Source organism: Dendrobates tinctorius, unplaced genomic scaffold, assembly GCF_039654945.1.
Source record: "Dendrobates tinctorius isolate UK_male_01 unplaced genomic scaffold, ASM3965494v1 ptg000342l, whole genome shotgun sequence".
Classification (NCBI taxonomy): domain Eukaryota; kingdom Metazoa; phylum Chordata; class Amphibia; order Anura; family Dendrobatidae; genus Dendrobates; species Dendrobates tinctorius.
In genome coordinates this window covers 7,094,932-7,122,824 of record NW_027362008.1, presented here as the reverse complement: position 1 = coordinate 7,122,824, position 27,893 = coordinate 7,094,932, and the positions used below count along the sequence as shown (strand labels likewise).

At 52.8% G+C, this 27,893-nt stretch overlaps 1 protein-coding gene across 3 annotated transcripts; it reads right to left on the bottom strand.

Annotated features, from left to right (window-relative positions):
- LOC141074891 (sphingomyelin phosphodiesterase 5-like) lies at window positions 1-27,893 on the bottom strand. Of its 3 annotated transcripts, none has more exons than XM_073562199.1 (8): window positions 27,727-27,893; window positions 22,514-23,374; window positions 22,315-22,390; window positions 9,108-9,248; window positions 5,038-5,127; window positions 4,529-4,592; window positions 4,318-4,453; window positions 1-2,219 (listed from the first exon to the last, which is right to left on the bottom strand). In XM_073562199.1, exons 2-8 carry the CDS (start codon window positions 23,348-23,350, stop codon window positions 2,115-2,117), a joined length of 1,449 nt encoding a protein of 482 aa, XP_073418300.1. In that variant the 5' UTR covers window positions 23,351-23,374; window positions 27,727-27,893; the 3' UTR covers window positions 1-2,114. The 3 variants fall into 3 exon arrangements, with proteins under 3 accessions (XP_073418300.1, XP_073418301.1, XP_073418299.1); XM_073562200.1 differs by lacking the exon at window positions 27,727-27,893 and adding an exon at window positions 27,588-27,712; XM_073562198.1 differs by lacking the exon at window positions 27,727-27,893 and adding an exon at window positions 27,506-27,687.

The window sequence follows — 27,893 nt, the reverse complement described above, 5'->3', positions numbered from 1 at the left end:
TTCTCGTATCAAACATTTTATTCATACCACAATACAGAAGACATGAAACATTCACCATCAGTGAGGTGTCCGTGTGCGGAGGAGCCAATCCCAGGGTGCTGGAGGGAGGACAGGGCAGGAGACAAGTGCAGGGATATCAAGACGTGAGCCAAGTGCTACTAGGTGCTGATCGAGGACAATAGGTCCTGGGACACTGAACTGTGATAGTACAGATCTTGCTCACTCAAGGAAATCAGCGTCCAATGATTGACAGGCCGGCAATTGCAGGGACACTGGGATGTGATCAATGAAGGCAGCAGCCAATCACATGATGAGTGCAGAGACTTTGGGTTGTGATCCAAGAAGCTGATCAGTCAATTACAAGGTGTTGATCTCTGGTAGTGAGGAAGACAGGTGCATGAACACCGGGATGTGACCCAAGAGGCTGGCCTGTTAGCCAATCACAGGTGACCCGAGAGGCCGGCCTGTCAGCCAATCATATGTGATCTGAAAAGCAGGTCAGCCAATCACAATGTGCTGATCTCCTGAGGACAAGAGAAGAAGGGACACTGATGTGATAAGAGGCCAGCCAATCATAGGGCACCATTCTCTTGGAGCAAGAAGGTCAGGTGCAGGGACACTGTGATGTGATCTAAGAAGCCAATGAATCACAGGGCGCTGCTCTCCAGGAGCAAGGTCGACAGGTGAAGAAACTGGGATGTGATCCAAAAGGTCAATGAATCACAGGGCGCCGATCTCCGGAAGCGAGGTCAACAGGTGAAGAAACTGAGATGTGATCCAAAAGGTCAATGAATCACAGGGTGCTGCTCTCCGGAAGCGAGGTCAACAGGTGAAGAAACTGGGATGTGATCCAAAAGGTCAATGAATCACAGGGCGCTGATCTCCGGAAGCGAGGTGAACAGGAGAAGAAACTGGGATGTGATCCAAAAGGTTAATGAATCACAGGGCACTGATCTCCGGAAGCGAGGTCGACAGGTGAAGAAACTGGGATGTGATCCGAGAGGCCAATGAATCACAGGGCGCTGATCTCCGGGAGCGAGGTCAACAGGAGAAGAAACTGGGATGTGATCCAAAAGGTCAATGAATCACAGGGCGCTGATCTCCGGGAGCGAGGTCGACAGGTGCAGAGAAACTGGGATGTGATCCGAGAGGCCAATGAATCACAGGGCGCTGATCTCCGGGAGCGAGGTCAACAGGAGAAGAAACTGGGATGTCATCCAAAAGGTCAATGAATCACAGGGCGCTGATCTCCGGGAGCGAGGTCGACAGGTGCAGAGAAACTGGGATGTGATCCGAGAGGCCAATGAATCACAGGGCGCTGATCTCCGGGAGCGAGGTCGACAGGTGAAGAAACTGGGATGTGATCCGAGAGGCCAATGAATCACAGGGCGCTAATCTCCGGGAGCGAGGTTAACAGGTGAAGAAACTGGGATGTGATCCAGAAGGTCAATGAATCACGGGGCGCTGCTCTCCGGAAGCGAGGTCAACAGGTGAAGAAACTGGGATGTGATCCAAAAGGTCAATGAATCACAGGGCGCTGATCTCCGGGAGCGAGGTCAACAGGTGAAGAAACCGGGATGTGATCCGAGAGGCCAATGAATCACAGGGCGCTATTTCCGGGAGTGAGGTCGACAGGTGAAGAAACTGGGATGTGATCCAAAAGGTCAATGAATCACAGGGCGCTGATCTCCGGGAGCGAGGTCAACAGGAGAAGAAACTGGGATGTGATCCAAAAGGTCAATGAATCACAGGGTGCTGATCTCCGGGAGCGAGGTCGACAGGTGCAGAGAAACTGGGATGTGATCCGAGAGGCCAATGAATCACAGGGCACTGATCTCCGGGAGCGAGGTCAACAGGTGAAGAAACTGGGATGTGATCCAGAAGGTCAATGAATCACAGGGCGCTGATCTCCGGGAGCGAGGTCGACAGGTGCAGAGAAACTGGGATGTGATCCGAGAGGCCAATGAATCACAGGGCGCTGATCTCCGGGAGCGAGGTCAACAGGTGAAGAAACTGGGATGTGATCCGAGAGGCCAATGAATCACAGGGCGCTGATCTCCGGGAGTGAGGTCGACAGGTGAAGAAACTGGGATGTGATCCAGAAGGTCAATGAATCACGGGGCGCTGCTCTCCGGGAGCGAGGTCGACAGGTGCAGAGAAACTGGGATGTGATCCGAGAGGCCGGCCAACCGGGTGATGAATTGGAACTTGTCTACAACCTTCAACCAAAAAAGAAACAAAGTGAGAAACAGTGGAGAAATTAATTATCTGATACTCGGCTGATTTTGCAAGTTTTCCCCCACTACAAAGAATGGAGAGGTCTGTAATTGTTATCGGAGGTACACTTCACCTGTGAGAGCCAGAATCTAAAAACGAAAACCAGAAAAATCACATTGTATGATTTTTACATTATTCATTTGCATTTTATGGCATGAAATAAGTATTTGATACAATAGAAAAACAGAACTTAATATTTGGTCCAGAAACCTTTGTAATTACAGAGGTCAGACGTTTCCTGTAGTTCTTAACCAGGTTTGCTCACACTGCAGGGATTTTGGCCCACTCCTCCATACAGATCTTCTCCAGATCTTTCATCAGGTTTCGGGGCTGTTGCTAGGCAACATTGAGCTTCAGCTCCTCCAAAGATTTTCTATTGTGTTCAGGTCTGGAGACAGGCTAGGCCACTCCAGGACCATGAAATGCTTCTTACGGAGCCACTCCTTAGTTGCCCTGGCCGTGTGTTTCTGGTCATTGCATTCTGGAAGACTCAGACATGACCCATCGTCAATGCTCTTACTGAGAGAAGGAGGTTGTTGGACAAAATCTCACAATACACATATACACAACCCCATCCATTCTCCCTCCAATATGGTGCAGTCATCTGGTCCCGGCAGACGTTTGGTCTTGCAGAAAAGCAACCCCAAAATATGTTTCCCCCACCATGCTTCATGGTTGGGACTGTGTTCTTGGGGTTGTACTCACCCTTCTTCCTCCAAACACGGTGAGTGTAGTTGATACCAAAAAGTTCTATTTTGGTCTCAACTGATCACTTGACCTTCTCCCATGTCTCCTCTGGATCATTGGTGAACTTCAAACAGGCCTGGAAATGTGCTGGGGTGAGCAGGGGGATCTTGTGTGATCTGCAGGATTTTATTCCATGACAGCATAATGTGTTACTAATGGTAATGTTTGAGTCTGTGGTCCCAGCTCTCATTTCATTGACCAGGTCCTCCAGTGTAGTCCTGGACTGATTCCTGACCTTTCTCAGAATTATCCTTACCCCATGAGGCGAGACCCTGCATGGAGCCCCAGACCGAGGTAGATTGCCAGTCATCTTGTGTTTTTTCCATTTACTAATAATTGTTCCAATAGTTGTTGCCTTCTCGCCAAGCTGCTTGCCTGTTGTCCTGTAGCCCATCCCAGCCTTGTGCAGGTCAACAATTTTGTCCCCAGTGTCCTTAGACAGCTCTTTGGTCTTGGCCATGGTGGAGAGGTTGGAGTGTGATTGAGTGTGTAGACAGGTGTCTTTTATACAGGTAATGAGTGCAGAGTAGGGGGCTTCTTATAGAGAAACTAACAGGACTGTGAGAGCCTGAATTCCCGCTGGTTGGTCCGTGATCAAATTTTTTCATGCAATAAAATGCAAATTAATTATGTAACAATCCTACAATGGGATTCTCTGTTTTTTATTTTTAGATTCAGTCTCTCACAGGTGAAGTCACCTACAATAAAAATCACACACCTCTCCATTCTTTGTAGGAGGGAAAATTTACAAAATCGGCCGCGTATCAAATACTTATTTTCGGCACTGAAGAGCATGCTTATGAAATCGATGGCATTCTCCCGCCAGGTACCAGCGCTGCCCCTCAGTGTATGGGGTCAGTTCCCAGTCCAGCTGCAGGTCTCTATACATGGAGGGGTCCTACAGTTAGTCCTGTACAGAGAATACAGGGAATGGCTCCCTATCACTATGGTGGTCGCTCCCTGCACCCCTCCCGTCGCTCCCTACCACTATGGTGGTCGCTCCCTGCACCCCTCCTGTCGCTCCCTACCACTAGGGTGGTCGCTCCCTGCACCCCTCCCGTCGCTCCCTACCACTATGGTGGTCGCTCCCTGCACCCCTCCTGTCGCTCCTTACCACTATGGTGATCGCTCCCTGCACCCCTCCTGTCGCTCCCTACCACTATGGTGGTCGCTCCCTGCACCCCTCCCGTCTACGCCCTATATCCGGCAGTCCACAGAGGAGGCGTTCCCCGACTCTGGCCCCCGGGGCTGTAGAATACACAGCTGTGCTTGATGGGGAGAGCGGATACTCACCACTGGCAGCAGAGTGTCCGTCTCCCTGTACAGGATGTAGTCGATGCGTCGTCCAGTCCAGTGGTCCCCGCTGCCATCAACCTGAGGCAACGGAGATGCCACATACTGCCGCCGCTCACCGTGTGACTGGAGGGTGCTGCAAACAAAGAGCAATTATGAGGAGGGGATGATGGGAGTGGAGGACCAGCTCTCCATTCACCACACCACTCACCTCTTCAGCCGGGCCGGAGAGTTCACCGCTTCATGGTAGAGAAGCTCTTGTCTGAGGAGGGTCCCTGCGGAGACAGAAGCGGGTGATCACCGGTGGTGGCAGAGGAGTACGGCACTACGGGCAGGACGGGCACTGTTTTATAGGGAGGGCAGATTCTGTACTATGGGGGCGAGAGAGACCTACATTGAGAAAGGAGACGACCGGCAGTAGAGCTCTCGATCCTGGCTTTCCACACTCTTCGCGGAGGTGTGGCAGAGGGACAAGGTTTGTTGTTCCTTGTGTCTTCTTACATGCGATCACTCAATGAGCAGCTATCACAGATAGTCACTAGGCTCTGTGGCAAGATCACTGTGTGGGGTTTCTGCCCAAGGTCAGGGGTGAGGTCTCTGCCCAGCGTCACAGGTGGTGAGGGGTCTGTGGCTAGGGCAAAGGTCTCTGTCAAGGGTGAGGGGTCTCTGCAGGCAGGGTCAGGGGTAGGTAAGGGTCCCCTAGAGATGCTCTGAACTCACCCACAGATCCGGGCCGGTCTTGCCCCGCGCAGTCTCTACAGGGATCTTTGTACATAGAGAACAGCTTGTGCTTCTGCTCCAGGCAGTCATCTGAAGGAAGAAACAACGAAGAGCGTAAACCTGAGAGGTCCATAAAATACTGTGAAGGGTTAAAACTAAAATCAGAGCTGAAGTTTCATTTCTCCATTTTTGTTGCTGTAAGGTAATTTTTTGTAATTAGGATGAAACCAGACTGTTCCCATCAGGTGCAAGATAAGGGACCCGGGGGTGTATTACTCTGAAGAATATGCCATTATATTACTTTCTTTGCTGTTCGGATACAGACATATATGCAGTTTCCGGTTTTCTTGCAATATTATTGGCTTATAAAGTGAAATGATGCTATTGGTAGTTGAGAACTTTGCATAATTAAGCAAAAGATTATAAAAGAAGTGACTAAAATAAAGAGGACTAGTGATCTGTCTCGATCCTCCCGTACAGAGACCCCCGTCTCCGTGTGGTCATTCCCAGTTGCTAGCAACGCCCTATGAACTAATTTGGAAATCACTGGATCAACCGTGAAGGGTTAACTTAGCCCTCCCTCAACAGTACAATAACCACAGACAGTCACGGAGGTCGGGATCTCAGGATCCACTGATCGGTGGCGCTGGTGACCAGGGACTCCGGAGTTTACATAAACAAATGTATCAATACCAGTATGAACGGAGCTCAGAGGGGTCAACGCTGACACGATGGGTCTCCCGACACATGAATTATACAAGTAATGTCCCCGGAGCTCCCATCACCAAGAGCAGAAGATGGACGGCGTCACTATGCCCAGAAGATGGTCGCTGACATCAAGGTCGTCCAGGACAATACACTTTGGTCACCAAACCTTTCCCCTCACTGCAGTAGTAAGATCTCCATCCTCTAATATGGATCCTTACTGTCCTCTGCTGCAGAGGTTCTGGTCTCCTAATCTGCGAGCTGTGCCCATGAGAAAGCCAAAAGGTGAAACCATGTAGGCATTGTCTGAGATTTTGATATGTAATTGTTCTAGAACTGATCTCACTGCCGCACAGGAGAGCAAGGATCGACATTGTAGGATGCAGGTCTCACCAGGACGCCGAGAGGAAAGGTTTAATGACCGCAGCGTATTGTCCTGGACGATCTGGATGTGAGTGACGATCTCCTGGACATTGTGTCACACATCTGCTGTGATACCGCCACACACTTTACATAGCAGTTGGCCAAATGATTGGCCGCCAGCCATCTCCTCCAACTCTCCCATACACTGGAGCACTCAGTCGGTAGTGCACGCCTATCTGGGAGACATCTCTGGTTGAGGCTTCGCTCTTCGAGAATAAAAGCATCGGCAATGCGAAATCTAAAAAAAGTTGTGTGTCCGCCATTCACATTAGCTGCCAAAATCGTCGTCTGACCCCGCCATTAGTCTAATGTGTATAGGGTTAAAATGGTAGAAGTTCTGCAGACTGAACATGTATAAGAGGAACATGGAACGCGGAGTCATCAGTAAACCTCCACCGTGGCCGAGCAGTGACCAGAAGAGGACGACTGTGCTCAGCCTAGGAAGGCAGAGCTGGAGTGAGGCACCACACCGGCCAGAGGCAGAACTGGAGCGAGGTACCACACCGGCCTGAGGCAGAGAACTGGAGTGATGAACCACACCTGCCTGAGGCAGAGCTGGAGCGAGGAACCACACCGGCCTGAGGCAGAGCTGGAGCGAGGAACCACACCGGCCTGAGGCAGAGAGCTGGAGCGAGGAACCACACCGGCCTGAGGCAGAGAGCTGGAGCGAGGAACCACACCGGCCTGAGGCAGAGAGCTGGAGCGAGGAACCACACCGGCCAGAGGCAGAACTGGAGCGAGGTACCACACCGGCCAGAGGCAGAGAGCTGGAGCGAGGAACCACACCGGCCTGAGGCAGAGAGCTGGAGTGAGGCACCACACCGGCCAGAGGCAGAACTGGAGCGAGGTACCACACCGGCCTGAGGCAGAGAACTGGAGTGAGGAACCACACCTGCCTGAGGCAGAGAACTGGAGTGAGGAACCACACCTGCCTGAGGCAGAGCTGGAGCGAGGAACCACACCGGCCTGAGGCAGAGAGCTGGAGCGAGGAACCACACCGGCCTGAGGCAGAGAGCTGGAGCGAGGAACCACACCGGCCTGAGGCAGAGCTGGAGCGAGGTACCACACCGGCCTGAGGCAGAGAGCTGGAGCGAGGTACCACACCGGCACGTGGCAAAGGTAATAAAAACACATAAAAAAGCCACTTCCAATGCAAATCACTGTTACTAGCCCTGTGCTCAATATACAAAAATAATTGTTACAGAAAGGCTAATAAGGCACTGAATAATTTTTCAGTGTATTTTAGTGCTGAAAAAAAATATAAATAATCATCCACATATTTCTTATTTTCTCCCACAGGTATACCAGGATATTGAGAAAAAATAAAGTGAAAAGGACATAAAAATCAGGTCCCAAATATAATAGAAAAATACAAAAATTATGTCAATATCAGAAAGAAACTCATCAATCGGAATGTACGAAAAAACAAAAACGTGCCTGGTCAGGAGCCGAGGAGGACTCGTCTGGTTAGGAGCGGGGGTGGTTGTACGCGCCTAGTCGGAGGGGTGGACGAGACTAGCCACGAGCGAGCGGGGAAGGGTGGACGCGACTAGCCACGAGCGAGCGGGGAAGGGTGGACGCGACTAGCCACGAGCGAGCGGGGAAGGGTGGACGCGACTAGCCACGAGCGAGCGGGGAAGGGTGGACGCGACTAGCCACGAGCGAGCGGGGAAGGGTGGACGCGACTAGCCACGAGCGAGCGGGGGAGGGTGGACGCGACTAGCCACGAGCGAGCGGGGGAGGGTGGACGCGACTAGCCACGAGCGAGCGGGGGAGGGTGGACGCGACTAGCCACGAGCGAGCGGGGGAGGGTGGACGCGACTAGCCACGAGCGAGCGGGGGAGGGTGGACGCGACTAGCCACGAGCGAGCGGGGGAGGGTGGACGCGACTAGCCACGAGCGAGCGGGGGAGGGTGGACGCGACTAGCCACGAGCGAGCGGGGGAGGGTGGACGCGACTAGCCACGAGCGAGCGGGGGAGGGTGGACGCGACTAGCCACGAGCGAGCGGGGGAGGGTGGACGCGACTAGCCACGAGCGAGCGGGGGAGGGTGGACGCGACTAGCCACGAGCGAGCGGGGGAGGGTGGACGCGACTAGCCACGAGCGAGCGGGGGAGGGTGGACGAGCCTAGCCACGAGCGGGGGAAGGGTGGACGAGCCTAGCCACGAGCGGGGGAAGGGTGGACGAGCCTAGCCACGAGCGGGGGAAGGGTGGACGAGCCTAGCCACGAGCGGGGGAAGGGTGGACGAGCCTAGCCACGAGCGGGGGAAGGGTGGACGAGCCTAGCCACGAGCGGGGGAAGGGTGGACGAGCCTAGCCACGAGCGGGGGAAGGGTGGACGCAGCCTAGCCACGAGCGGGGGAAGGGTGGACGCAGCCTAGCCACGAGCGGGGGAAGGGTGGACGCAGCCTAGCCACGAGCGGGGGAAGGGTGGACGCAGCCTAGCCACGAGCGGGGGAAGGGTGGACGCAGCCTAGCCACGAGCGGGGGAAGGGTGGACGCAGCATAGTCACGAGCGGGGGAAGGGTGGACGCAGCATAGTCACGAGCGGGGGAAGGGTGGACGCAGCATAGTCACGAGCGGGGGAAGGGTGGACGCAGCATAGTCACGAGCGGGGGAAGGGTGGACGCAGCATAGTCACGAGCGGGGAGGGTGGACGCAGCCTAGCCACGAGCGGGGAGGGTGGACGCAGCCTAGTCTCGAGCGGGGAGGGTGGACGCAGCCTAGTCACGAGCGGGGAGGGTGGACGCAGCCTAGTCACGAGCGGGGAGGGTGGACGCAGCCTAGTCACGAGCGGGGAAGGTGGACTCAGCCTAGTCACAAGCGGTGGTGAACTGGTGAAAACATTTCTATAGACCGGACATTCCGTAAAAATCAGGTCAACACAACCAAATTATACGGCCGCTATAACCTTGGTGATCAGCACGGAGCTCAAGTCGTACCTGACGAGCAGTTGTCAAAGTTCAGATCTCCACAGAGAACATCGAAGGCGACAAGATCCCCTTCCTGCGAGTTCTCAGCCTGGAAGTCAGACACCCACTGAAGGAGCAGGGACATCTGGTCACAGCGTATGGCGGCATCGCCTGGACACACAGGAGAGAGACAACCATCAAAGGAGACGCTACAGTCATTACACACGTGACGTCACACATCATCCTCAACCAAAAGGAAACTCAGGCTGTGTGCACACGATGCAGATTTGCAGCGGATCCGCAGCGGATTTTACCGCGCAGAAACGTTGCATTTCTGCATTGTGATGTACAGTAGCCTTAAAATCAATGTAAACAAAAAAAAAAAAATGCTGTGCAGACGCTGCAGATTTTTCCGCGCAGTTTTCCCGCGGTACAAAATCCGCAGCATGTTACTTCTTTTGTGTGGTTTTCCATCTCCCCTGTCACCAAATCAGCAGGGGGAAAACCGCAATGGAAAACCACACAAAAACCGCAAGAAAAGCGCATGAAAAATGGAAGAAATCCGCAGGGCCAAAAAGTACGTCTGCACTCAGCCTCAGAGCTGCCCGCCAGCGACTGTAAGGCTGGACCCACCACAACGGGACCGCACGCCTCAAATCCATCACGCCGTACTAAGAGCCATGGCCTGTCCTCCAATGCATACCCGGACCACCACTACTTACCTATCACACCATATCCGACCATCATTAGTAATCCAACACATCTTATACGACAGTCACTAGTCATCTACCACACCATATCCCACCGTCACTAGTCATCCGTCACACCATATCCCACCGTCACTAGTCATCCGTCACACCATATCCCACCGTCACTAGTCATCCGTCACACCATCACTAGTCATCTACCACACCATATCCCACCGTCACTAGTCATCTATCACACCATATCCCACCGTCACTAGTCATCCGTCACACCATATCCCACCGTCACTAGTCATCTATCACACCATATCCCACCGTCACTAGTCATCCGTCACACCATATCCCACCGTCACTAGTCATCAGTCACACCATATCCCACCGTCACTAGTCATCCGTCACACCATCACTAGTCATCTACCACACCATATCCCACCGTCACTAGTCATCTATCACACCATATCCCACCGTCACTAGTCATCCGTCACACCATATCCCACCGTCACTAGTCATCTATCACACCATATCCCACCGTCACTAGTCATCCGTCACACCATATCCCACAGTCACTAGTCATCCGTCACACCATATCCCACCGTCACTAGTCATCCGTCACACCATATCCCACCGTCACTAGTCATCCGTCACACCATCACTAGTCATCTACCACACCATATCCCACCGTCACTAGTCATCTATCACACCATATCCCACCGTCACTAGTCATCTATCACACCATATCCCACCGTCACAAGTCATCCGTCACACCATATCCCACCGTCACAAGTCATCCGTCACACCATATCCCACAGTCACTAGTCATCTATCACACCATATCCCACCGTCACTAGTCATCTATCACACCATATCCCACCGTCACTAGTCATCCGTCACACCATATCCCACAGTCACTAGTCATCCGTCACACCATATCCCACCGTCACTAGTCATCCGTCACACCATATCCCACCGTCACTAGTCATCCGTCACACCATCACTAGTCATCTACCACACCATATCCCACCGTCACTAGTCATCTATCACACCATATCCCACCGTCACTAGTCATCTATCACACCATATCCCACCGTCACAAGTCATCCGTCACACCATATCCCACCGTCACAAGTCATCCGTCACACCATATCCCACAGTCACTAGTCATCCGTCACACCATATCCCACCGTCACAAGTCATCCGTCACACCATATCCCACTGTCACTAGTCATCTATCACACCATATCCCACCGTCACTAGTCATCCGTCACACCATATCCCACCGTCACTAGTTATCCGTCACACCATATCCCACCGTCACTAGTTATCCGTCACACCATATCCCACCGTCACAAGTCATCCGTCACACCATATCCCACTGTTACTAGTCATCTATCACACCATATCCCACCGTCACTAGTCATCTATCACACCATATCCCACCGTCACTAGTCATCCGTCACACCATATCCCACCGTCACTAGTCATCTATCACACCATATCCCACCGTCACTAGTCATCCATCACACCATATCCCACCGTCACTAGTTATCCGTCACACCATATCCCACCGTCACAAGTCATCCGTCACACCATATCCCACCATCACTAGTCATCTACCACACCATATCCCACCGTCACTAGTCATCTATCACACCATATCCCACCGTCACTAGTCATCCGTCACACCATATCCCACCGTCACTAGTTATCCGTCACACCATATCCCACCGTCACAAGTCATCCGTCACACCATATCCCACTGTTACTAGTCATCTATCACACCATATCCCACTGTTACTAGTCATCTATCACACCATATCCCACCGTCACTAGTCATCCGTCACACCATATCCCACCGTCACTAGTCATCCGTCACACCATCACTAGTCATCTACCACACCATATCCCACCGTCACTAGTCATCTATCACACCATATCCCACCGTCACTAGTCATCCGTCACACCATATCCCACCGTCACTAGTCATCTATCCACCAGGGGAAACCAGGGGAAGAGTCTTGAGGAGATCATTTGCATATTCCCAGTGCCTTCTGGGATAAGTGAAGAGTCTCCGCGAGCTCAACGATCACTGGGTTTTGGCCGTTGCAGCTGAAAAGAGGAAATCGGAAAACCAGGGGAAGAGTCTTGAGGAGATCATTTGCATATTCCCAGTGCCTTCTGGGATAAGTGAAGAGTCTCCGCGAGCTCAACGATCACTGGGTTTTGGCCGTTGCAGCTGAAAAGAGGAAATCGGAAATTTGGGCTCATCTTTCATCGTTTGTAAGAAATCTCAAGATGGAAGAAGCCAGGAGCCATTTGGTGAGCTGCATTTCTTGCTACATGTTCACAGACTTACCAGTGGAAAAGCCAAACTTCACATGCCACAAATGCAAGCTTGTGTCCCTGTTGGAGGAAAAGTTGCAAAATCTCGAAGAGAGGTTAGCTACGTTGAAGATCATTAAGGAAGGTGAAGAGTTCTTGGACAGAGCAGAATTATCTCTTCATGTTACAGAAAGAGAAGAAATTCGAAGTGCACCTGAAGAAACAGAGGAATGGAGACATGTGACCCAGAGAAGCAGGAGGATCAGGAGGCAGTCAGCACCTATACTGCTCAGAAACCAGTACCAGGCTCTCACGCAGGAAAACAATGAAGAAATGCATCAGGATAAGACTTTGCCAACAAGCAGCAACCTTGTACGCCTTCAGAGTCCTCCTGGATGGAGAAAGAAAAATGTTGTGAAGAAGAAACGGAGAGTGGTGGTCATGGGGGATTCCCTGCTGAGAGGAACAGAGGCCGCTATCTGCAGACCGGATATAACCTCAAGAGAAATGTGCTGTCTTCCAGGTGCAAAAATTAAAGATGTGTCTGACAGGATATCAGGACTCTTCAGACCTACAGATGACTACCCATTCCTGCTACTACATGTGGGGACAAATGACACTGCAAGAAACGACCTGGAAACCATCTGCAGAGACTTTGAAGACTTAGGCAAGAAAGTGAAAGAACTGGGAGCGCAGGTGGTCTTCTCTTCCATCCTCCCAGTGGATGGCCATGGAACAAGGAGGTGGAATAAGATTCTGCAGGTGAACAACTGGCTACGTCGATGGTGCCGTCAGCAACGATTTGGATTTCTGGATCACGGAGTGAACTACTTATACGATGGACTACTTGCTAGAGATGGGGTGCACCTTACGAAGACTGGTAAGCATGTATTTGGAAGTCGCCTTGCTACACTTGTAAGGAGAGCTTTAAACTAGAACAACATGGGAAGGGAAGCAAAAGACCAGAAAAAGCCATACACCTGACAAATGCTATTGAGAACTCTGCTATTAGAAGTGGAAAGGAAGAACAAAGACGAAAGAATCTAATTAATAAAAATATTGGAGAAAGAGAAACCAATCACAAACTAAAATGTTTCTATACTAATGCACAAAGCATGGGCAACAAACAAGGAGAATTGGAACTACTAACACAGGAAAAGAAATATGATGTCATTGGAATCACTGAAACTTGGTGGGACAATACACATGATTGGAATACAAGACTAGAAGGATACAACTTATTTGCAAGAAACAGACTTGATAAACGAGGAGGGGGTGTCGCATTGTATGTTAGAAACGCGTATATCTGCACAGAGATTGAAGCTTCAGAGACTGGGAGTTCTGTGGAAACTGTTTGGGTAAGAATACAAGGACAGAACAATGGAAAGGACACCATTGTAGGCATTTACTACAGGCCGCCTGTGCAAGCTGAAGATATGGATGAACTCTTTATGCATCAAATGGCCAATTTCTCCAAAAAATATGACATAGTTGTCATGGGAGATTTCAACTATCCAGACATTTGTTGGGAATCTCTCTCAGGCAAAACTAACAGGTCAAGGAAATTCTTATCCTCTCTTGCTGACAACTTTATCTTCCAAAAGGTAGGGGAGAAAACAAGGGGAACTGCTACCTTGGATCTAATCCTTATAAACAGGGAGGAAATGGTTGAGGAGGTAAAAGTGGCTGGAACCCTAGGAGGTAGCGACCATGCTATTTTAGAATTTTGGATAACTAGAGGCGGAAGACCTGTGAAGACTCAGACGTCAAGGTTAGATTTCAGAAAGGCAGATTTTAAGGGATTCAGAAAGATAATTGGAGGGATCCAATGGCTGGATATCCTTAAAGACAAAAATGTCCAGGAAGGATGGGAAATCTTGAAAAATGAAATTCTCAAAGCACAGTTGTTAACAATTCCGAAAAGAGGGAAGAATAGGAAGCATTTAAGGAAACCAGGATGGGTGAACACAGAACTTAAGCACATGCTAAAAAGGAAGAAAAAAATGTTTATAAAATGGAAAGAGGGAGGCATATCTAAAGAAGAATATAATGCTGTCTGCAGAATCTGCAGGGCACAAATCAGATTATCTAAAGCTGAAAATGAATTGAGGCTTGCAAGAGATGTCAAAAGCAATAATAAAGGATTTTGGGGATATGTCAAAAGTAAAAGAAAAGTCAAAGATGCTATAGGATTTTTACAGGATGAAAATGATGAAATGGTAAGACAGGATGTTGAGAAGGCTGAACTTTTAAATTCCTATTTTGCATCTGTTTTCTCTCAGAAAGGAAATGTAACACCAACTGTTATTCACTGTCCTATTAAGGGAATAGAAGAATCCAGGATATCTATAAACAGAAAGATAGTGAGGAAACACTTAGCTAACCTAAATGAATTCAAGTCTCCAGGTCCAGATGAATTACACCCCAGAGTACTGAAGGAGATAGCAGAAGAAATTTCTGAACCACTCTCCATAATCTTTGAAAATTCTTGGAGAACAGGAGAAGTGCCAGAAGACTGGAGAAGAGCAAATGTTGTTCCTATCTTCAAAAAGGGGAAGAAGGTGGACCCAGGCAACTATAGGCCGGTGAGTCTGACTTCTATACCAGGAAAGATCTTTGAACAAATTATTAAACAACATGTAAGTCAATACCTGGATAAGAATGAAGTGATCAAACAGAGTCAGCATGGGTTTGTAACTAATAAGTCATGTCAGACTAACTTAATTTCCTTCTATGACGGTATCACTGATTGGGTGGATCAAGGAAATGCTGTAGATATAGTATATCTTGACTTCAGCAAAGCATTTGACAAAGTCTCTCATACAATCCTTATTGAAAAAATGACTAAGTATGGAATGGACAAGGCAACTGTTAGGTGGATTCATAGCTGGCTTAGTGATCGGACCCAAAGAGTGGTCGTAAATGGCTGCACATCCAGTTGGAAGAATGTCTCAAGTGGGGTACCACAGGGCTCTGTCCTGGGCCCTGTATTGTTCAACATCTTTATCAACGATTTAGATGAAGGAATTGAGGGTAAACTGATTAAATTTGCTGATGACACAAAGCTAGGAGGGATAGCTAATACTAGAGAAGAGAGAGAGAGGATTCAAAAAGATTTAAATAAACTGGAGAAGTGGGCAGTAACTAACAGAATGGTTTTTAACAGGGAGAAATGCAAAGTACTACATCTGGGCAATAAAAATGAAAAAAGCATATATAGAATGGGAGGAATAGGGCTAAGTGACAGCACATGTGAAAAAGACTTGGGTATACTAATAGATCACAGACTGAATATGAGTCAACAGTGTGATGCAGCAGCAAAAAAGGCAAATGCAGTTCTAGGATGTATTAACAGAAGCATACAGTCTAGATCACGTGAAGTCATTATTTCCCTCTACTCCTCTTTGGTCAGACCTCATCTGGAATATTGTGTCCAGTTTTGGGCACCACATTTTAAAAAAGACATCAACAAACTGGAGCAAGTTCAGAAAAGAGCGACCAGAATGGTGACCGGTCTGCAAACCCTGTCTTATGAGGAAAGGTTGCAGGATTTGGGAATGTTTAGTTTGCAAAAGAGAAGACTGAGAGGAGACTTAATTGCTGTCTACAAATATCTAAAGGGCTGTCACATTGTAGAAGGATCAACTTTATTCTCATTTGCACAAGGAAAGACTAGAAGCAATGGGATGAAACTGAATGGGAGGAGACACAGATTAGATATTAGAAAAAACTTTTTGACAGTTAGAGTGATCAATGAGTGGAACAGGCTGCCACGAGAAGTGGTGAGTTCTCCTTCAATGGAAGTCTTCAAACAGAGGCTGGACAGACATCTGACTGGGATGATTTAGCGAATCCTGCTTTGAGCAGGGGGTTGGACCAGATGGCCCAGGAGGTCCCTTCCAACTCTACGATTCTATGATTCTATGATTCTATGATTCTATCACACCATATCCCACCGTCACTAGTCATCCGTCACACCATATCCCACCGTCACTAGTCATCAGTCACACCATATCCCACCGTCACTAGTCATCCGTCACACCATCACTAGTCATCTACCACACCATATCCCACCGTCACTAGTCATCTATCACACCATATCCCACCGTCACTAGTCATCCGTCACACCATATCCCACCGTCACTAGTCATCTATCACACCATATCCCACCGTCACTAGTCATCCGTCACACCATATCCCACCGTCACTAGTCATCTATCACACCATATCCCACCGTCACTAGTCATCCGTCACACCATATCCCACCGTCACAAGTCATCCGTCACACCATATCCCACTGTCACTAGTCATCTATCACACCATATCCCACCGTCACTAGTCATCCGTCACACCATATCCCACCGTCACTAGTTATCCGTCACACCATATCCCACCGTCACTAGTTATCCGTCACACCATATCCCACCTTCACTAGTTATCCGTCACACCATATCCCACCGTCACAAGTCATCCGTCACACCATATCCCACTGTTACTAGTCATCTATCACACCATATCCCACCGTCACTAGTCATCTATCACACCATATCCCACCGTCACTAGTCATCCGTCACACCATATCCCACCGTCACTAGTCATCTATCACACCATATCCCACCGTCACTAGTCATCCATCACACCATATCCCACCGTCACTAGTTATCCGTCACACCATATCCCACCGTCACAAGTCATCCGTCACACCATATCCCACCATCACTAGTCATCTACCACACCATATCCCACCGTCACTAGTCATCTATCACACCATATCCCACCGTCACTAGTCATCCGTCACACCATATCCCACCGTCACTAGTTATCCGTCACACCATATCCCACCGTCACAAGTCATCCGTCACACCATATCCCACTGTTACTAGTCATCTATCACACCATATCCCACTGTTACTAGTCATCTATCACACCATATCCCACCGTCACTAGTCATCCGTCACACCATATCCCACCGTCACTAGTCATCCGTCACACCATCACTAGTCATCTACCACACCATATCCCACCATATCCCACCGTCACTAGTCATCCGTCACACCATATCCCACCGTCACTAGTCATCTATCACACCATATCCCACCGTCACTAGTCATCCGTCACACCATATCCCACCGTCACTAGTCATCAGTCACACCATATCCCACCGTCACTAGTCATCCGTCACACCATCACTAGTCATCTACCACACCATATCCCACCGTCACTAGTCATCTATCACACCATATCCCACCGTCACTAGTCATCCGTCACACCATATCCCACCGTCACTAGTCATCTATCACACCATATCCCACCGTCACTAGTCATCCGTCACACCATATCCCACAGTCACTAGTCATCCGTCACACCATATCCCACCGTCACTAGTCATCCGTCACACCATATCCCACCGTCACTAGTCATCCGTCACACCATCACTAGTCATCTACCACACCATATCCCACCGTCACTAGTCATCTATCACACCATATCCCACCGTCACTAGTCATCTATCACACCATATCCCACCGTCACAAGTCATCCGTCACACCATATCCCACCGTCACAAGTCATCCGTCACACCATATCCCACAGTCACTAGTCATCCGTCACACCATATCCTCCCGTCACTAGTCATCTATCACACCATATCCCACCGTCACTAGTCATCCGTCACACCATATCCCACAGTCACTAGTCATCCGTCACACCATATCCCACCGTCACTAGTCATCCGTCACACCATATCCCACCGTCACTAGTCATCCGTCACACCATCACTAGTCATCTACCACACCATATCCCACCGTCACTAGTCATCTATCACACCATATCCCACCGTCACTAGTCATCTATCACACCATATCCCACCGTCACAAGTCATCCGTCACACCATATCCCACCGTCACAAGTCATCCGTCACACCATATCCCACCGTCACAAGTCATCCGTCACACCATATCCCACAGTCACTAGTCATCCGTCACACCATATCCCACCGTCACAAGTCATCCGTCACACCATATCCCACTGTCACTAGTCATCTATCACACCATATCCCACCGTCACTAGTCATCCGTCACACCATATCCCACCGTCACTAGTTATCCGTCACACCATATCCCACCGTCACTAGTTATCCGTCACACCATATCCCACCGTCACAAGTCATCCGTCACACCATATCCCACTGTTACTAGTCATCTATCACACCATATCCCACCGTCACTAGTCATCTATCACACCATATCCCACCGTCACTAGTCATCCGTCACACCATATCCCACCGTCACTAGTCATCTATCACACCATATCCCACCGTCACTAGTCATCCATCACACCATATCCCACCGTCACTAGTTATCCGTCACACCATATCCCACCGTCACAAGTCATCCGTCACACCATATCCCACCATCACTAGTCATCTACCACACCATATCCCGTCACTAGTCATCCGTCACACCATATCCCACCGTCACAAGTCATCCGTCACACCATATCCCACTGTCACTAGTCATCCGTCACACCATATCCCACTGTCACTAGTCATCTATCACACCATATCCCACCGTCACTAGTCATCCATCACACCATATCCCACCGTCACTAGTTATCCGTCACACCATATCCCGCCGTCACTAGTCATCCGTCACACCATATCACACCGTCACAAGTCATCTATCACACCATATCCCACCATCACTAGTCATCCGTCACACCACATCCCACCATCACTAGTTATCTATCACACCATCACTAGACATCCGTCACACCATATCCCACCGTCACTAGTCATCCGTCACACCATATCCCACCGTCACTAGTCATCCGTCACATCATATCCTACCGTCACTAGTCATCCGTCACACCATATCCCACCGTCACTAGTCATCCGTCACACCATATCCCACCGTCACAAGTCATCCGTCACACCATATCCCACCATCACCAGTCATCTGTCACACCATATTCCACCGTCACTAGTCATCCGTCACACCATATCCCACCGTCACTAGTCATCCGTCACACCATATCCCATCGTCACTAGTCATCTATCACACCATATCCCACCATCACTAGTTATCTATCACACCATCACTAGTCATCCGTCACACCATATCCCACCGTCGCTAGTCATCTATCACACTATATCCCACCGTCACTAGTCATCCATCACACCATATCCCACCGTCACTAGTCATCTATCGCACCGTCACTAGTCATCTATCACACCGTATTCCACCGTCACTAGTCATCCGTCACACCATATCCCACCGTCACTAGTCATCTATCACACCATATCCCACCGCCACTAGTCATCTATCACACCATATTCCACCATCACTAGTCATCCGTCACTCCATATCCCACCTTCACTAGTCATCCGTCACATCATATCCCACCGTCACTAGTCATCCGTCACATCATATCCCACCATATTCCACCGTCACTAGTCATCCGTCACACCATATCCCACCGTCACTAGTCATCCGTCACACCATATCCCACCATCACTAGTTATCTATCACACCATCACTAGACATCCGTCACACCATGTCCCACCGTCACTAGTCATCCGTCACACCATATCCCACCGTCACTAGTCATCCGTCACATCATATCCTACCGTCACTAGTCATCCGTCACACCATATCCCACCGTCACTAGTCATCCGTCACACCATATCCCACCGTCACCAGTCATCCGTCACACCATATCCCACCGTCACCAGTCATCTGTCACACCATATTCCACCGTCACTAGTCATCCGTCACACCATATCCCACCGTCACTAGTCATCCGTCACACCATATCCCACCGTCACTAGTCATCCGTCACACCATATCCCACCGTCACTAGTCATCCGTCACACCATATCCCACCGTCACCAGTCATCTGTCACACCATATTCCACCGTCACTAGTCATCCGTCACACCATATCCCACCGTCACTAGTCATCCGTCACACCATATCCCACCATCACTAGTTATCTATCACACCATCACTACTCATCCGTCACACCGTATTCCACCGTCACTAGTCATCTATCACACCATCACTAGTCATCCGTCACACCATATCCCACCGTCACTAGTCATCCATCACACCATATCCCACCGTCACTAGTCATCCGTCACATCATATCCCACCGTCTTTAGTCATCCATCACACCATGAGTCACTATTCATTTTTCACGCCATATAAACCATCACTAGTCATCTGTCACATTATATCTGATTATCACTCATCATCCATTGCTTCCCACCAAGTACAATTGTAGACCTCATTTCTTAGATCATCCACAGTAACTGCCCTCCTCCCATAATACAGTGGCCCCTCGTAACGTCACACACAGATTCATACCTTTAGATATATTACCCCAACAAAGAGAAAGAAACATGTGTGATCACAGGATATGGAAGGATATTCCATCACAGGGTGGCATCACCTACACACACAGAGATAGAGATGTCTGATCACAGTGGCCCATAGCATGGCCAGACGACACCCCTCCCCAACACGTCCAAAGTGAAGAGGACAACTCCCCCAGAAAACAGATTCACCAAAGAGTGGTCCAGAGTAAGGAGAACTCCAAAACTCCACCCCCCGAGGACAGGTCTAGAGTGAAGAGGACAACTCCTCCCGCGGACAGACCCAAAGCGGAGGCCACATGCCCCCCTCCACCCACGCGGAGGACATGTCCAGAGTGAAGACACCTTCCCCGACGACTAACCCAGAGTGAATCGGACACCCTGACCACAAACTAGTCCAGAGGGAAGAGAACACCTTCTACTCCCCTTACCCCCCTCCCCCCCCAAAGACGGGACCAGAGGGAATTGGACACCTCACCCCCCGACGACTCGCCCAGAGGGACGAGGACACCTCACGCCCCAGGACTCGCCCAGAGGGACGAGGACACCTCACGCCCCAGGACTCGCCCAGAGGGACGAGGACACCTCACGCCCCAGGACTCGCCCAGAGGGACGAGGACACCTCACGCCCCAGGACTCGCCCAGAGGGACGAGGACACCTCACGCCCCAGGACTCGCCCAGAGGGAAGAGGACACCTCACGCCCCAGGACTCGCCCAGAGGGAAGAGGACACCTCACGCCCCAGGACTCGCCCAGAGGGAAGAGGACACCTCACGCCCCAGGACTCGCCCAGAGGGAAGAGGACACCTCACGCCCCAGGACTCGCCCAGAGGGAAGAGGACACCTCACGCCCCAGGACTCGCCCAGAGGGAAGAGGACACCTCACGCCCCAGGACTCGCCCAGAGGGAAGAGGACACCTCACGCCCCAGGACTCGCCCAGAGGGAAGAGGACACCTCACGCCCCAGGACTCGCCCAGAGGGAAGAGGACACCTCACGCCCCAGGACTCGCCCAGAGGGAAGAGGACACCTCACGCCCCAGGACTCGCCCAGAGGGAAGAGGACACCTCACGCCCCAGGACTCGCCCAGAGGGAAGAGGACACCTCACGCCCCAGGACTCGCCCAGAGGGAAGAGGACACCTCACGCCCCAGGACTCGCCCAGAGGGAAGAGGACACCTCACGCCCCAGGACTCGCCCAGAGGGAAGAGGACACCTCACGCCCCAGGACTCGCCCAGAGGGAAGAGGACACCTCACGCCCGAGGACTCGCCCAGAGGGAAGAGGACACCTCACGCCCGAGGACTCGCCCAGAGGGAAGAGGACACCTCACGTCCGAGGACTCACCCAGAGGGAAGAGGACACCTCACGCCCGAGGACTCGCCCAGAGGGAAGAGGACACCTCACGCCCGAGGACTCGCCCAGAGGGAAGAGGACACCTCACGCCCGAGGACTCGCCCAGAGGGAAGAGGACACCTCACGCCCGAGGACTCATCCAGAGGGAAGAAGACACCTCACGCCCGAGGACTCATCCAGAGGGAAGGAGACACCTCACGCCTGAGGACTCATCCAGAGGAAAGAGGACACCTTCCCCAGATTACTTGTCCACAGTGAAGAGGACACCTTCTTCCAGAAAAGTACAAGGAGAGGAGGAAACCCCATAAACATGCACAAGGAGAGGACACCCAAAGACAATTACAGAAGTAGAATGGTACTGATTTAGAAGGCAGAGACTCCCGCACTGAAGCCACATCTCTCGGTGTCTTGTTTCTGATAACCACAAGACTCGAGCAGGTGGATCTTCCCAACATATTTATTACTACTATGTCTCCCTCTGCACTTACTCTCTGGAGCATGGAGGTGGGTACAGTTGATATATCCCACAATCCTTTGCTTCCGCTCTGTGGCTCCTAACTGAACCTGCAGACAAATCACATCACAATCTAAGAGACACAATGACCAATGAGCCCTGACTGCCACAGTGCCCGCACATGGTGGTACAGGTGTGACATCCGTGTGCCTGAATAACATGGATTGCTTTACCTTAACGCACAGGAGGCCCTTGGATGCCAAAGCATCCTCCCCACGTCCATTTGGGTAGATATAATACTTGGCATTAAGCAGCGGATGCCGGCTGGCTAGGAATAGTCCACTATTAAAGAACTTGAAACCACAACCATGTGGCCCTGAGGGGCCAACGTCATATAAGATGTAGGGAAAAGAGGAGCCGAGGCAGCGGCGCATCTTCTGAGACGCTCGGCCATCAAACACCTCCTGTAGACATATAAAGTCTGCATCCTGTGGGAACACAAGAGAAACCTCAAACAGGCCATCCTCTCCTCCACCTTGGACCTTATTGCCAGGTGTCTCAATCATGGGTAGGATGTCCTCAGCGCTGCAGACTGGTGCGGAGTCACCATCATCCTGCGACGTTTGAGGAGCACAGAGAAGCCGGGAAATGGCAGTGACACGACGTTGCGTGTGGCTCAGGTTACTGAAACGTGCCAAGCCATCCGGCAGAAGACATAGATTGGCACTGATGAAGACGAAAGAGCAGACACCGATGATTGTCCTGTCAAGAGCATTCGCGGTAACCACAGATCGCTGGTAACTGAATGGCCGGCGGACCTGATGGAGCGGAGCCCAGAGGAGAAGGCCGAGGACACACAGGGGCAAGGACACTACGAAGAGAAGTACGAACAGTGGCACTCCAAATACCAAGCACAGGATACGCAGCGCACAGGAGCGCTCCGCACTGGTGGAAACCGTGCAAGACAACAGCCGATCAATAAACCAGTAGGACGGAAACACCAGGATACAACTCAGGTGGAAGAGCACTTCCAGCAGGCGGCAGCTGAAGGGCGACTCGGGGAAAGGCATCGATGTGACCGGCACATTCACCGACTGAAACACAAGAGGAAAATCATCAGTAAGGGAAATAGAACTCTTGCCGAAGCCAAGCCCGTCACCTTCAGCTGCCCGAAGCCAAGCCCTTCACCCGACAGATTGGCCGAGCCCACTATCCCACCCAAGCCTGACAACCACACCTGTTCTCCTGAGCACGACCCCACCAGCTTCCCCGAGCAGTGTGCCAACCCCACCGCTTTCCAAAGCCAAGCCCGCCACCTCAATGCCCACTGAAGCCAAGCCCGCCACCTCACTGCATATCCGGTTCATCACTAGTCATCTATCACACCATATCTCACCGTCACTAGTCATCAGACACACCACATCTGATTATCACTCATCATCCATTGCTTCCCACCTCACCCCCAAGTTCAATTGCAAACCTCATTTCATCCATCCACAGAGTGACCGCCCGCCTCCCAGAATACAAGGGCCCCTCGTAACATCACACACATTCATACATTAAGTGACATTACCCCAACAAAGAGAAAGAAAGATGCGTGATCACAGGATATGGAAGGATATCCCATCACAGGGTGGCATCACCTACACACACAGAGATAGGGATGTCTGATCACAGTGGCCCATAGAGGCCCCGTCACACTAAGCGACTTTCCAGTGATCCCGACACCGATATCAAGGTGTCAGGATCGCTGGTAAGTCGCTATGTGATCGCTGGTGAGCTGTAAAAAATAGAATCAAAATAAAAAATATAGTTATTCTCACCTTCCGACGTCCCGTTCAGCAATCCTGCCTCTCTCCACGCTCTGCGAGACTTTGTTATCCCTCGAGACCGTGACATCTCGCGGTCAATCGTGCAAAGGATCACTGGGACCGGAGCGTGGAGAGAGGCAGGATGGCTGAACGCGACGTCGGAAGGTGAGAATAACTATATTTTTTATTTTGATTCTATTTTTTACACCTGATCGCTGGTCTTCAGCCTGTCACACACAGCGATGCGAGCTGGCCAGCGGGAGACCAGCGACCAAAGAAATGTCCGGAGGTTTCTTCCAGCGATCAGCGATACCGGCAGGGGGGCCGCTCGCTGATCGCTGTCACACACAGCGATCTCGCTGGTGAGATCACTGTTGTGTCACAAAAGTTGTGACTCAGCAGCGATCTCGCTACCGAGATCGCTTAGTGAGACAGGGCCATAAGACCCGTAGATGACACCCTTCCCCAACACGTAAAGAGTACACCCCCCTCCCCGAGGACAGGTCCAGAGAAAAGAAGTGAAGAGGACAACAGGTCCAGAGCGAGGAAGACACCACCCCCCGAGGACAGGTCCAGAGCGAGGAGGACACCACCCCCCGAGGACAGGTCCAGAGCGAGGACACCCACCCCAGAGGACAGGTCCAGAGCGAGGAGGGCACACCCCCCCCGAGGACAGGTCCAGAGCGAGGACACCCACCCCAGAGGACAGGTCCAGAGCGAGGAGGGCACACCCCCCCCGAGGACAGGTCCAGAGCGAGGAAGACACCACCCCCCGAGGACAGGTCCAGAGCGAGGAAGACACCACCCCCCGAGGACAGGTCCAGAGCGAGGAAGACACCACCCCCCGAGGACAGGTCCAGAGCGAGGAGGACACCACCCCCCGAGGACAGGTCCAGAGCGAGGAGGACGCCCCCCCCCCCCCCCCGAGGACAGGTCCAGAGCGAGGAGGACGCCCCCCCCCCCCCCGAGGACAGGTCCAGAGCGAGGAAGACACCACCCCCCGAGGACAGGTCCAGAGCGAGGAGGACGCCCCCCCCCCCCCCGAGGACAGGTCCAGAGCGAGGAGGACACCACCTCCCAAAGGACAAGTCCAGAGCGAGGAGGACACCACCTCCCAAAGGACAAGTCCAGAGCGAGGAGGACACCACCTCCCAAAGGACAAGTCCAGAGCGAGGAGGACACCACCTCCCAAAGGACAAGTCCAGAGCGAGGAGGACACCACCTCCCAAAGGACAAGTCCAGAGCGAGGAGGACACCACCTCCCAAAGGACAAGTCCAGAGCGAGGAGGACACCACCTCCCAAAGGACAAGTCCAGAGCGAGGAGGACACCACCTCCCAAAGGACAAGTCCAGAGCGAGGAGGACACCACCTCCCAAAGGACAAGTCCAGAGCGAGGAGGACACCACCTCCCAAAGGACAAGTCCAGAGCGAGGAGGACACCACCTCCCAAAGGACAAGTCCAGAGCAAGGAGAACACCACCTCCCAAAGGACAAGTCCAGAGCGAGGAGGACACCACCCCCCGAGGACAGGTCCAGAGCGAGGAGGACACCACCTCCCAAGGACAGGTCCAGAGCGAGGAGGACACCACCTCCCAAGGACAAGTCCAGAGCAAGGAGGACACCACCTCCCGAGGACAGGTCCAGAGCGAGGAGGACACCACCTCCCAAGGACATGTCCAGAGTGAAGAAGTGAAGAGGACACCTTCCTCAGAGCAATGAGAAAATAGAAACATCTTAGGAGCGCAGGAAAGAGACTCAGACAAGAGATGGGGTTAAACCACAACGCGTTTCGACGGAGGATCCGTCTTCATCAGGTGGAGGACAGGTCCAGCCTGGACGCCGCTCAGTGGCCGGAGAGCAGCCTGGACCCCGCTGAGTGGCCGGAGAGCAGCCTGGACCCCGCTGAACGGCCGGAGAGCAGCCTGGACCCCGCTGAACGGCCGGAGAGCAGCCTGGACCCCGCTGAACGGCCGGAGAGCAGCCTGGACCCAGCTGAGTGGCCGGAGAGCAGCCTGGACCCCGCTGAACGGCCGGAGAGCAGCCTGGACCCCGCTGAACGGCCGGAGAGCAGCCTAGACCCCGCTGAACGGCCGGAGAGCAGCCTGGACCCCGCTGAACGGCCGGAGAGCAGCCTGGACCCCGCTGAGTGGCCGGAGAGCAGCCTGGACCCCGCTGAACGGCCGGAGAGCAGCCTGGACCCCGCTGAACGGCCGGAGAGCAGCCTGGACCCCGCTGAACGGCCGGAGAACAGCCTGGACCCCGCTGAACGGCCGGAGAGCAGCCTGGACCCCGCTGAGCGGCCGGAGAGCAGCCTGGACCCCGCTGAACGGCCGGAGAGCAGCCTGGACCCCGCTGAGCGGCCGGAGAGCAGCCTGGACCCCGCTGAACGGCCGGAGAGCAGCCTGGACCCCGCTGAGCGGCCGGAGAGCAGCCTGGACCCCGCTGAGCGGCCGGAGAGCAGCCTGGACCCCGCTGAGTGGCCGGAGAGCAGCCTGGACCCCGCTGAACGGCCGGAGAGCAGCCTGGACCCCGCTGAGTGGCCGGAGAGCAGCCTGGACCCCGCTGAGTGGCCGGAGAGCAGCCTGGACCCCGCTGAGTGGCCGGAGAGCAGCCTGGACCCCGCTGAACGGCCGGAGAGCAGCCTGGACCCCGCTGAACGGCCGGAGAGCAGCCTGGACCCCGCTGAGTGGCCGGAGAGCAGCCTGGACCCTGCTGAGTGGCCGGAGAGCAGCCTGGACCCCGCTGAGTGGCCGGAGAGCAGCCTGGACCCCGCTGAACGGCCGGAGAGCAGCCTGGACCCCGCTGAACGGCCGGAGAGCAGCCTGGACCCCGCTGAACGGCCGGAGAGCAGCCTGGACCCCGCTGAGTGGCCGGAGAGCAGCCTGGACCCCGCTGAACGGCCGGAGAGCAGCCTGGACCCCGCTGAGTGGCCGGAGAGCAGCCTGGACCCCGCTGAGCGGCCGGAGAGCAGCCTGGACCCCGCTGAGTGGCCGGAGAGCAGCCTGGACCCCGCTGAACGGCCGGAGAGCAGCCTGGACCCCGCTGAGTGGCCGGAGAGCAGCCTGGACCCCGCTGAGTGGCCGGAGAGCAGCCTGGACCCTGCTGAGTGGCCGGAGAGCAGCCTGGACCCCGCTGAGTGGCCGGAGAGCAGCCTGGACCCCGCTGAGTGGCCGGAGAGCAGCCTGGACCCCGCTGAGTGGCCGGAGAGCAGCCTGGACCCCGCTGAACGGCCGGAGAGCAGCCTGGACCCCGCTGAACGGCCGGAGAGCAGCCTGGACCCCGCTGAGCGGCCGGAGAGCAGCCTGGACCCCGTCCCCCGTGGAGCGCCTGTGTGTGGGGGGGATGATGGTTGCGGCCCCCGCGGACCCCACTATCGCTGTCTTGCTCCTATTAGCGGTTTCCCCATCACTGACCCCGCACATCTGACCGTCGACCCCCAGCAATGCGAACTGGCTGCAGCGGTGATGTAACCGCCACAGCCCGGACAGGAGACACCTGGAGCTACGGAGGAAGAAGAAGGGACCGGTCAGCGGCACAGAGGGAAGAATCCGCCATCACCGAGCGCAGCCCCGAGCCCGCCCGCCGCTCCGTGCCCAGCCGCCAGGGGGTGCTAACCCGCCATCCCGCAACCTACCGCGCTCCCTGTCACCGACCGCGGCCACTGAGGGGGCGGAGCCGAGAGCTGCCAAGTGGCCGCACGTGACCAGAAGGCGTGGCTACAGCAGGCCGAAACACAGTCACGTGACTAAGAAAAGACGAAAAACTACAATCTGAACCGCCGAGGATTCTAGGTAATACACA